Genomic DNA, 13,299 nt, shown 5'->3' on the forward strand with positions numbered 1-13,299 from the left:
TGCTTACTGAAAGACTGCAACTTTTTAGGGGGAAAATATGAAGCTTAATAATCTGCAAACAATTTCAAACCTAAGAAAGAGCTAAGGATGCTGCTATAAAGATATGTTTAAATTCCTTACGTGTTATAATGTAATCCTGTGTAAGAGTCTCTGCTTGTCTCTCTTTTCTTTTTGTTTTGACCACACATAATTTTGCTCCCCTAGGAGGAAACAGAGCAGTTAAGTTGGCCTGTTTACATCAAACAGAAACCATTTTTTATTCAAGACAGTCTCAACAAAATTATACAGCACTTTAAATATTCATGAATGTGTGTATCTTTGCCTGTTCATGCACATGTGAAGGAGAGCAGAGAGATTATAGTGTTTCTGTTACAGAGTGGTTTATATGACATGCAGAAATAAGGGTGGAAGATTCATTTCACACTTCATTTGTCCACAGTACTTATAGTGTGCTCATTGAAAGTGCTCCTCTCCAAACATGGGCATTGATTTGCTCCTAATATTCTTCCTAAGCAGCAGAGGTGGCAGTTATCTAACCAGAAGTGTCTGTAACACTGCAGCAGGAAAGACTGCATAAGCTTGGCTGCAGCAAGATTGATTTAAACTAGTGGTTTTCTTCCTCATGGTAAATGCCAGGAAAAAAACGGACACAAAACTGCAGTGGGGCTCTGTGGTCTGTGCCTAGGAGACTCTAGCTGCTCTCTGGAGAAGGGTCCAAATAATGGTGACCAACTCTTTTGTTCTCTAAACTGACAAAACCACAAAAAAATAAAACTTATTTCTGCTAATCTTGTAAACCAGAGTTTATCTTCACCTCCAAGTGTCCAGGTCACAGTAAGTATCCAGAAACCACAAACTGTAACACAGTTTGGTTTTGGATGCCAGCAAAACAAAGATGAGTGCATATAAGGCAAGAATATTGTATTTATACCACTCAGTATCAATGAAGTACACACTTTCTCCCTGTTGACAAGAAGGAAGCATGCCTCAGCTCAGGTAAAAGCAAATTAATCACAAGACAAGTATTTATAGACTACTTAGGCCCTCTTCATTCCAGGCTGACAAGTCACCCTCTGATAAATCACTAATAACTAAATCTCTAATGAATCACTAACACTTTTCCCTTTTCCTTTTTACAGGCAAAATCCACATGTGATAAGTGGGGATGGGGGAGAAGACCAGAAGAAAGATGGAAATGTTATTCCTTGGTTGGCACCTTCTCAAATTGGGTCTTTCAGTATTACTTCACCAACACTGAAATTTAATGCTTCTAAACAAGATTTTTACATCAGAAAAAAAAATACATTGAAAAGTATGACTAAATACAATAAATATCCATTCAGTAACACTACCTCAGCAACCTCCAACAGATAGGATAAAAGGGTGGTTATTCTTACTGCAGATTTCATGAAATTAAAAAATGAAAGTGTCTGTAAACTCAGGTAGAACAGCCAGCATACTGCACCATGAAAAGCCCAGAGGAAAATGCACCGCTTCTCAGAAGCAAACATTTTGGGTTATTTTTTCTCTTTCTACTGTTGTTAGATAAGTAAAACTGCAAGACGAATGTTACTAGACCAGTTTTTCTCACTTCTTAGTATAATCATTGAATCACAGAATCAGGCAAAATTTTAGAAAAAACGATAATTTTCTTAATCATAGAGGATACTTACATACCTTTGGCTTTTGACAGGATCATAGTACACTTTGGCTAAACCATTTCCAGTACCAACCATGATCTGGTTCAGCTTGGGATGCCAAAGGCAACGCACAACACTCTGAAACAAAGTGACATACTGATAGTTAATTGGTCATTTATCTAGATCTTAGAATTAACATTCACATTGTCAAAGTGGATCACATTGTATCAGTAACAAGTGTAAGCACATGAATGAATATGTGAATATGTGAATGAACAGAAGTTCCTCTTCAGGGAGTGACAACACATGGATGTAGGCAGAGAAGGAAGTGAAAACTGGTGATAGTGTGATAATTAGTGGTTTCCATAGGCTAACTGCCCCACAGTCTAAATGAGAAAAATGGAAATGCTAAGTTAGAGGGATTTGAAGAACAATAAAGTGCTTCAGACTTGATATACAGTGATCCAGGCTTCCATGAATTCTGCATTTTTATTTTTAAATCTTAATTCTCCCACTTTGTTCATTGCTTTATCTATTTTCGCCTTTTTCTCATACACTGCTGACCTTTCACTTGCTGACTGCAGAAATAGAAGAGATGCTGATTTTCACTCTTGCTTCTTTCTTCCCCACAACACTAAGAACTTGGTATTTGTAGCCAATGTCTCACAGCACTGTCACCCTTCTGGTCAGCAGCGAAACTCATTTTCAGACATTAAGAGTATTGTTTCTTTATATACACAGCATGGTTCTCCATATGACTTTGAATCCCCATGTGATCACTGTTTTCCATCTGATTCAGCAGGTCAGCACAGAAACTCAAATATTCGAGCCTCTGACTCAAGACAGACAAAGTGGGAACAATATACCAGAAAGGACAACCCATCTCATAACAAACACAAAACCTGTATGTGCATCTGACTAAATAGCGGGGGAAAGAATCTGTTTTTGAGAGGGAGTAATTCTTTAAAGGGGTTTTGTCCAAAGCTGAAGTCAGTTTGCACCACTCATGTAATAAACATCAAGTTGCACCATCTTGTTAGAATTTAATGGAAAAATGCTCCTTTTCCTAGCCTTCCACCCCTGCAGCAAGGAACAGACTCTTTGAGTGAATTATAATACTCAATCATTATCATTCATCTGTCATTGAAGTATCTATACAAAATTATTTTGTTTCACACAATACAGCACATGGAATTCACAAAATGGGAACCATAAATATCTTAACAAGAGAACCACAGGAAAGATAAAATATAATTAAGGGTGTAATACAGCCCTACAACCTGTGAGATAAGAGTTATCTGACCTGGAAGAGAACGGCTATGTATCAGCTCTAGTGACTCCTGGATCACTTCCCATTTCATGTTCCATACTATTTCTGTTGTCTGAATTTAAAAAATATTGAAAAAATTCTGAGGCTTATCCAGACATAATGAATCAGAACTTCACACAAGATGATGGATGACACTCTTCTGAGCTGTTTTTCTAGTTTACGTTCTTGTTTAAGAATAAAAACCCAGTGAGATGAATTTTCTTCAAAAGTTCCTCAGCAAAACAACCTTCTTCTACATAGATACACACACATTAGACCCTTCTCATTTACTTACAAGCACAAATATACCTGGTTTGTTAATTACAAGACAACTAAAGAACAATATTTTTATGAAGCACAAAGTAAATCTCGGACAATGCATTATGTCCAGGATTCCTGCCACAATACAAGGTTACTAATAAGTTGTTTGATTTAAGTAAGAGAGTCTTACATACTGTTACATAGAGCTCAAAATGCTAAAGTAACTGTAAAACACCAAAGCTAATATCAAGCATTGAAGGTCAAAGGTGGGTGGCCTTTTCTTTTATTAATATTTATTGCATGTGTTTAGCCAGCCTTTTTAAACTCTGTAGTTAATGTGGTTCTCCACTTTCTACTGTCAAGTAAATGTATTTTATAGCATGGTAGTGGATACCAGCCAACAAAAACATGCTTGAGACAGTGTGGCTCAGCACTGATGGGGTTTGCTAAGTTTCTAACTTGTCAAACATGCACAGCACACTTAAAACCACCATGGCACGTGCTACAAAGCAGGCAAAAGAAACTGCCATTAAATGTAGCCCTATAAATCTTCTGAAACCATAAAATGTCCCCAGAATACAATTTGTTAAAGACTAAACAAATACAAGCTCTGAACATGCAAGTAATTTTATTAATCCACTAGCATATAAACCTACTTTATAAGAAATAATTAAAACTACTTATGCGGTTTTCAGATTATTTTAGAAATTGACAATACTTAAAAAATACCTAAATACTGAATCCCTGAACTATACCCTAATAAATTTTCCCAATCAGATTACCCTAAAGAAGCAAAAATTCTAATCAACTATACAATAAAGGGATCATTATAGACTAGGTCTTAACATTGGGAGGAAAGGGTAAGGAGAATCTTTATCATACAAAAATAATTAACCCTTGAAGAGCATTTATCCTTTGATACATGTAACTTCCCTACTGTTTACACTTAGATTAAGGTAGGTAGACATATTTATCACTGGAAATGCTAAATACCAAATTCCAACTCAAAGCAGGTCCTATCTCCCAGCTCTCCAGGCAAATAAGTGTGTTAACTGCTGAAAAATAAATGTTTTCCTCTCTTGGTCTACCTGTGCATGCAGGTAGATACCCAGCTACTGACACTGAATTTTATACAACCACAGAAGTTGTGGAGGGAGCTCTGGAATTGGAAGGGAGCTCTGGAGATGACTAATTCAACCATCCTGGTCCAAGATGGTAAATTACAACACATCACAGGATATCATTCAGTTTGTTTTTTAATATTTCCAAGGATGGAAGCTCTACAGCCTCTCTGGGCAACCTGTTTCAATTTACAACCAGCCTCACACCAAAAAAACCCCAAAAAAACACAACTCCCCAAACCATTTTCTTACATTTAATGTCCCGTAATTAGTTTTGTGTCCATTACCTCTTGTCCTGTCACTGGGCAGCACTGAGCTTTGCTTTGCTTGCTTTACCTTCCTGTCCCCCTTCAAGTATTTACACATAAAATCCCATATGAGCATCCTCTTCTCCAACCTAAGCAATCCTAATTCTCTCAGCCTTTCCTTCTGTGCCAGATATGCCAAGCCTTTAATCATCTTTACAGTACTCTATTCTGTTAATCTATCTCTTACACTGGGAGATCAGAACTGGACCCAGCACTACAGATGTGTCTTACCAGGGCTGCATCATGGGCTTCTTGCTGCCACTTTCTGTTTCTCTGAGGTGGAGAAAGTATTTGCCATTCTACAATTGCCTATTAAAAATTGTTTGTTTCATTTTAAGGTTGTAGCCTGCAATGGAACCCAACATAAACAAGGTGGTACTACAGTTTTCCTTGCCCTGAGACAGCAGTTCAGGCTGGAAGCAATAGCTTCAGCAGTTAAGAGCAAACTGAGAACTCTCACTCCATTTACCGAGATGGTTTCATGCTTGGTAAGAGAAGTAAAAGAGCAGGGAATTAAATTGCCTATCCTAGCTTTATCCTAGCAGAAAAGACTTGACTAACAGTAGTAGTGGTTGTTAGGAAACCCCAATGATTACAGCTTCAAGAATAAGAAAATACGAAGACCGGAACAACAAAAAACCCCTTCAGTTAACAAATTTTAGATAGCTTTGTTTTGCAAATGGAAAATAATGTCTTATAACCAATAAGAATGACAAAATGCAAAAGGTATCATCCCATAAACATCTTCAACATTTGGCAAAAAGATATCTGCAATAGCTGGATGTTTCCGACACCATACTTTTGGAGCATGAAGCCCTGGAAGCCCGACATAAAAATTCTGAAAATAATTTTTCCATGGAACTGATGTGGCCAGCTTTCTGACTATAAGACAATTACAAAAGATAATTACTAGTAACAATTTAAAAGCTCATTGGTACTTCTGTTGTGGCAAAAGCACTAAGTTCTTCAAGGAAATCAATCTGAAAAGTCTTTGGCAATATCTATTGCATATACACAATAGCTTGGGAAATTGTGGTAGTTTGGTCTAGGCCTTCCTTGGTGACCAGTTTGTAGCCAAGGAAGGGTCTAGATTTACCCAGTATTCCCTACGATTTTTACGTAAGCCAGACTATAAGAAGAAAGGAGGAGAGGTCTTCGCTCTCTTTCCTTCCGGGGGCTTGGAGGTGCAGGTTCCCTGCTGTTGAGTCTGTCGTGCTGGGGAGCGAGGCCTGGTGAGGCCTTGCCGACCTTGGGAGGCAGAGGTTGCCGGTGATCGTTCTGGAGCGACTCTCGGTTGTCCCAAGGAGAGTAGTGAGATATTTCTTTGCTAACTCTTTAGTTACTAGATCTCAGGCTACTGACTCGGATATATATATATATTTTATTTTGGTTTTGTTCCTTTTCCCTTCCCCCTTCCCTTTCCCTTGTGAAATTTATATATTTCAATTGTATATAATTGTAACGTAAGTGTAAATATATTTATATGTATCACTTTAGCTGTCTCTCTCTCTCGTTTCGGGTTTTCTTAGTTGTTTTTCTTCTCCCTGAGGTTTGGGAGTAGGGGGGACTTCTTGTGGTAAGGTTTGGAGACTTGGCAGGGAGCCAGCTTCAAACCATATCAGAAATACTGGGAAAAGATTGTGAAAATCCTTATGTGAAGTCAGGCAAGTAAAACATCAAAAATGTTAACAGAAAGAGAAACACTCCAAACTTACATTCTTCATTGTCACTGTGAAAGAGTGGCTGTTATTGACAGTAGGCCTTTGTAATTATTTTCACGTGACTTGACTGTCTTGTAATACTGACTTAAACTGAAAGCCCATTAAAAAGTTATCTATAAAATTTTAGAGACATGGGCTTTTGCCATCAGGATGAAAATGTTCACATTCTTAAACAGATGTCTAATAATATAAGAACATATTACTGATTATTCTTGAAACTAGTCTAACCTGTTTTCTGAAGTTGCTATGCTATTGTTTTAAATTAAAAAACATTATTTGAACTACACATAATTTTTACTATAATTTTAAACTACATGTTATATTCACTTCAGACTCACAGTTCTTTTCAAATAAACTCCAGGTTTAGAAAATTTTACTTATAATATGTTAAAAGCTTAATAACATGTGGTAATCTCAATGTGGTAAAACTCAGATACATAGAAAGGTGGTAGCCAAAGCAATGATAACAATACTTCCCTGTGTACTATTCCACCTGCATTGCTTCTGAGATGGGCAGTCCCAGCCCATGCACAGCTCTGGGGTGGCTCCTAAACAGTGTCACCCCTAAGAGTATGTTCTCACTTGCGTTTCCCTTTGTATCCTATAAACAGAGTTGTTGCTGCAGGTAAACAGTAAACTACAACAAATAATTTTCCTGTTAGGCTATTCTCCATCTGGGTTAGCCCACTAGGCAACTACACACAAGAGTTTCTTGGTACTACGAACATAATACAGTGCTCTAATGTGAGTTAACAGCAGTGTCTCTAAATGAGAAACTGAAGCCTGAAACATAATTTTCTATAACTGAATGAGACACTTATTCTGGTCTAGAAATATACCCCTGTGTTTAACAGGCAAAGTGAATAATAACCAAAGCAGATTTCTCAGCAAGCAAAAGCTAATTACCTCAACTGAAACTGTCCAGAGCACTTGGGCAACACCCTGACAGGAGTAAACAATGCAGAGAGGGCATTTTACAAGGTCAGCAAGAAAGATTAAAATGATTTGTGGCACAGGAATGGAAAATTTACCCCCTAAGATGAAACCATGAAGCTGGTAAGGTCATAAAACTACAGACTGATGTCAAGAACTAAAATATTTCACCTGGACCTTATAAAGATGGTTCAAGACTGCAGCAGTGAAGGCAAAATTTCAGTTCCCTGGCCCACACTTGAGGTAAAAACATTCAGTTTTAGAGTGCGTGCAGAGCTGATCCAGGATGGGAAGAGCAGTCTCAGAGGGGCCACTACACGTTGGAGGCAGGGAAGAAAGGAAAGGTTAATAATTTCTGGTGAAAAGGACAATGAATGGTTAGAGATATTTCACACTGGCAGTGATTATGTGGACTGTGAGAAGCTTTGAGGGGATGCACTGTGGAAAACATATATAAAGCATACAAAGAAAAAAAACCTGAGTCAATGCAGCAAGTGTTCATAGTTCTAACATATTATAAAGTATGTATAGCCTTCACATAAACGTTACTTCTTAGGGCTAAAAAATTTTCCTGCAAAACTCCAGAGTCTAAGCAGTAACTTAATCTCACTACCAAATTGTGAGGTTGCCCATTATGTAACAAAATAATGAGAACCTATATAAAGAATGTGTCTTGAAAGTATTATTCTCCTCTATCCTCTTTCACTCTGCTGCAAGAGAGTTAAGGAACATTCAGATTACTCTCCATCACTGCCAGTACAAACATTTTAAATGCATGTGAGCTCATGCTGTACAAAAGCTTTGTTTTCTTATTTTGTGCATTTCAGTTGAAACTTTGGTTAATATCCTACAAACCATAACTACCTTTATATATATACAAACCTCAAGATATACTTTTGTTATTAGCAAATTTTATTAAAGAGATATATATGGAGGTCATAATTGGCTGCAAGACTGGAATGATATCAACTTTCACCATTTTCAAAAAAATTCCAAGAATGCTCATATTTCTGACATAAATAGGAATCACCATACACTCCTAGAGCACTCAGGTCAATGGCACTATATTCTCTCTTTGCCAATGCAAAATGAAGAATAAATTAAAGGGGCCATATTTTAAAGAGATATTTTAATTTCTTTTCCCTCCTTCAGGAGGTCTTACTGCTTCTCAATCAGACATTGTTTCCTTTGAAAACAACCTCTTCTCCCTAAAAACAATTAAGTTTTAAGGCTAAGTACCATGCAGCTGTCTTTGAAAATGTAAAGTGTATCTTCAGATAACATATGATAATGTATCAGCTTTTTCAAGTTCATTGGTAAAGCTCCTCCTGCCATGCAGAAAAGAGGAAAGAAGAATGTGCTTCCATATCAGTTATGCACTGTTGGAATAAACAATTTCCATTTTTCTTTCTTTTCACTTCATGTACAGATATTCACTCTAATTGTTCTTCACTTGCTTCACTTCTCTAATTGTTCTTCACTTGCTTATACATTTGCTCCAAAATGTCAGAAACGACTATTTCTGACATAGCTGATAACTGCAGCTATCAGACTTTTAGGCTAAGTTCACTAAATTTACGTCTACTCCCATGGCTATTAGTGCATGCTATTTAAATGAAAACCTTGACAAACAAATCTGCTTTGAAGATTGTATCTTATCTACTTCCATCCCTACATAAAACCACCCTGATAGGGTGGAAATCTCTACTGAAGAGCGCTGACATACAGTTAATATTCCTACTACCCCTGAGGTAAGTGTGCAGGTAACATCTCACCTGTAAACTGGAAAAATCAAAAGTGATCTTGCAAATAACCACTAGAAAAAAATACTGCTGATTCCAGGTAAGTACTGAAAACAGAAAAGAAACATGATAATCCCTAGGCTTTCATGCATCTCTAACCACTGAAGCAAGAATTCATGGGCATTTGATGTTTCCTTCACATGATGTTTCCTTTAAAGAGTTTGTTACAATTAAGATCACCGCCTCCCTAAGATCTTCGCCTATGGTGAACTTGCCACCGGCTGCCTCAAGAGAGGAGCCCCGAAGAGAAGATACAAGGACTCCTTGAAACAACATCTCAGCCTTGGCCATATTGATCACCATAACTGGTCTACTCTGGTCTCCAATCGGGAGGCCTGGAGACACACCATCTATAACACTGCTGCTTCCTTTGAGAACGCACACAGGATCACCCTTGAGGAGAAAAGACAACGCAGAAAGAACCGTGTCTTGCTGAATATACCACCTAAGGAGTCTTTCTGCTGTGCCTTTTGCAATCAGATATGTCTATCTCGTATTGGCCTCATAAGCCACCAGCGTGCTTGTAACAACCGTGGATAGAGCCTTCCTAAATCTTCATTCATGAAGCCTAGCCATGAAAAAAAAAAATCACAATTAAGATGAAGTTCTTTAATTCCAAGGTGAAGTTGCTGATGTTTTGACAATTGTCTGAAAATCAGGTGCAAGTAAGAGAGGGCAGGCTTCACTCTCAGGTATCCTTTCGCAGAGTGGCAGGCTTTCTTCCTGTAAAGTGCCTACAGTCTAAAATCCTTAAATCAATAGAAACGAGTGCAAAAGTAACCCATTATCTCCTTCTTTGCTATTGGCAAGGTCAGGGAACAAGAGATGAAATGTCCCGGCACTTTAGCAGAAGACAATAAACAGCAACAGAGGGAAGCAAAGAGCTTAGGTGGGACTTGCCTCACCAAACTTAACATGTCTACACCTCTAATCTTTAGAGATCTAGTCTTCAAATATCTACAAACTTTCAACTCCCTTTACAGCTAATGGAAAGAAATAAGCATTTTACAGTGGCCTTCAACTAACCTATTTTAGAGGTCTATTTTAGGATGAGATAAAATCACAGTCTGAATGTGTTTATTTTTCTCTTTGGATTAGAAAATGAGCCTAGGGTGACTGGATCAGCTGTAGACATCTATATTTGGTCAGGTGAATCCCTGCAGCATCCACTGGCCAAAATAACCATATAAAAATCCCAGAAAACTAATGAAGATCTATACTGTGGCATGTGCTCCTTACATAAAACACTCCAGGTCAAGGATAAAGGATCCTGGGAGCCATATTGAATATTCTTAGTGAAGAAAAAATAAAGCCGATACAAACTTGTCTAATAAATCTTTAAAATCTTAGCTTCAAAGATCAGGTCTAGCTCTGGAGATATTTAAAAACTGAGTAGGGATAAACCAGAAAAAAACTCATGTTACTCTTATTACTTACCCTTTTCCTAACCTACAATCTAATAAATAATTCCTCAGAATCTGTTCTGAAGCTATACAATAAAAAAGTGAAAAGAGCTGCTGCTCTAACAAAATATTTTTGGTCAGGGAAAGAAAAACTTAAACAAGCCTTCTCTCTCTCCTATGTGCAAGCTTTGCTTCAGTGGCCGTGACGGTACGTGGTGGGCTGTGTTTGAACAGCACTGCTTGGGTTTGCGGCACTGAGCTGTCCAGACAGTCAGATAAGTGGCATGTCAGCGGGGAAGACAGCAAATATGTAAAGTGACATTCTGACTGTGGTCCTGACTCTGTAAGGACTGGTCACCCCAGCAGTGGTTAAATGGGGCTTTTCTGAGTGAAGTGAGTATTTATCTTAACTGTAATCTTTATAAATTCTAGTATTTCTTAAAAAAAAAAAAACAACAGTCTGTCAAAATCAGTGCAAGGATGCGTGCAATTAGTTTATTTAGCACATCTATTCTGTCTTTTCTCTTGTAAAACTCCTACATATTCATGGTAAAGAACTGCTTGTGCAGTGCAGTATCTTTTAAAGACACAGGATCTTAAAACGTAACTAAACAATACTACTTCGGAAACCTGTATGAAAGAGCAATTACCTTCCAAATTAACATTATCTGTTATCTAAGACTATAGTTATACACCACTTATATTTGAGAGTAGTTTCTAACTTGTGCTGATTGATGGATCAAATCTCAGTGTGCCTTTCAGCTTAATCTTTTGTTGTTCGGCAACTTGCACAACATTAAGTCCTTCTGACTTTAGTGATATGTCTTCCCAGAAGAGAAGGGGAATGTACAAAGTTACTTCAGAAAAAAACTGCATTTATTGCATAGAATGTCTGTGTCTTTGAATAAAACATGCAAATGTTCAGATGCTAACAGCTGGAGACAGCTTCCCACTGCCACAAGATCTTTCAACGACTGTTCCCCATCCCTCTTTGGTTACCTCCACTTTCAAACAATTTCTGTTATTAGGACAGATATTAAAGTAGTAGCTTTTCCATTTTATAATAAAGGTGTGAAATCATTTAGAAACTTCAGGTATTTAGACTGCTGTACAGTAGATACAAATCGAGTCTTTGCACAAATTTTCATGGACATATTTTACATGGCTTACAGTGTTCATAGACCAAAAACTTCTCTGCCACTTTTTGTGAAATACATCCCAGTAAGAATGCATACACCACTTGTGAAAAGAGAGGAAAATGTCTCAGAATACACTAAAAAAACTCATACTGAGCTGCAGAAAAGATCCACATGCGTTCCAACCTATAGCCAGCAGAGTGACTCCTGCCTGTCTTCAAGTTCTCAAAGCTTTAAAAGAAAACACTTCCTCCCTCTCATGCCCTCATACTCTCTAAAGTTCAGAAACAGGCCTAAAAGAGTTTTAAGCAAGTATTTCAACATGTTGTTCTCAAAATGTACAGATACTTTCTTTCCAATTCTACGCAACTGGAATTTATTCTAATCTGAAGCTAAGGGCAGCCTTATCTGCAGAAATACTACACTACCATTTCTACACAATAATCAAAGATCATTGAAAAGGATGGTTGAAATGCTGAATGGACAGTAAAATCCACCAATAAAGTTAGCATAGTAAGGAAATGCTTCTATATAAATCGTTCTTTCCTCCTGCAGTTACCTTGATTTCTCTGCAGATGATCTTCATGAAACATCCTGTTAACTGTTTGCTACCCTCTAAGAGTTACAGAAGTTCTGCCTTAAGGATCACAGAAAGACAATGCTGCTCAGAGATAAGATTAATTCCCACTGCACACTCTGTAATTTCTTCTCAATAGTGTCTTGGAGCACAACAGAGATACAAAGGCATTCAACTTGGCTTGCCATGCTGCTCCCTCTGGAAGACGCTGGTCTGCCTCCCAGAAGCACCAGAAGAGGGGGAGAATAAAACTGTGTAACTCTTACAAAACTGCTGTATTTTTAATTAAAAACAATAACAAAAAAACTCAAACAAACCTGAAAACAAAACAAAAAAACCAAAAACAAACAAAAAAAAACCCCTCCCAACCCAGATCTAGAAGTATGCCTTTTCCAAATGTCTGCCTCACTGAATAACAAATGTGACCAGTTTGCTTCCATCCTATTTCTTCTTTCAGGCAGACGGTTAACACTTATACACTTATATTTTGATACTATGCATGGTCTGATTTAGAAAAAGGCTGCTCACAATGAAAATATACTAATATTATATTTAAAATCTGCTGTAAACCCCAATTGCAAAAATCTTCAGGTTTGAGATTCCCCTGGAGCTCTTCCAAGGAAAAGAGCCAACTACAATAAATAAGGTGGGAGGTTAGGGACTATCTACAATGCAGTGACTTGCTATCATTAGATTTAAAATACTCATGAGAATACAGTAGTGGAGGAAAGAACACTAATGTTTTTCCCTTGTGAAACATGACTTAGAAAATGTGTGGAAATATTCAATAGAAAAGGGACCAGAAATGGATAAAATTTACAATTTTCTATGTAGAAACCAAAAAGATCCTAAAATCATTTTCAGAGGCCAATAATTTAAAGCAGGATCTCAATATAGAAAATATAGATAATAATGCTGTATCACTTACCTTTCAAGGTACAGTTATAAAATATATTCTTAGACGTGCACTGCGCTACCCAACAATATTTTCCTCTTTTGATAAACAAAAAAGTAACTTAATCAAGGTGGAAATCTATTTTCCTTGAAAGTGCAATGCAGGGCATTTTCAAGCACCTGGTCTGTTAAAA

At 37.4% G+C, this 13,299-nt stretch overlaps 1 protein-coding gene across 1 annotated transcript in view; it reads right to left on the minus strand.

Moving 5' to 3' along the window:
* The window catches only part of WDR70 (WD repeat domain 70), a 129,899-nt gene that overhangs the window by 12,130 nt on the left and 104,470 nt on the right, over positions 1–13,299 (minus strand). The window contains exons 14-15 of the mRNA XM_027634628.1: positions 1,678–1,778; positions 121–200 (exon numbers count right to left, since the gene is read on the minus strand). Of these exons, the coding sequence (XP_027490429.1) occupies positions 121–200; positions 1,678–1,778 (181 nt within the window). The remainder of the gene's footprint in view (positions 1–120; positions 201–1,677; positions 1,779–13,299) is intronic.

This window comes from Corapipo altera, unplaced genomic scaffold, assembly GCF_003945725.1.
Source record: "Corapipo altera isolate COAL_440 unplaced genomic scaffold, ASM394572v1 61411, whole genome shotgun sequence".
Taxonomy (NCBI): domain Eukaryota; kingdom Metazoa; phylum Chordata; class Aves; order Passeriformes; family Pipridae; genus Corapipo; species Corapipo altera.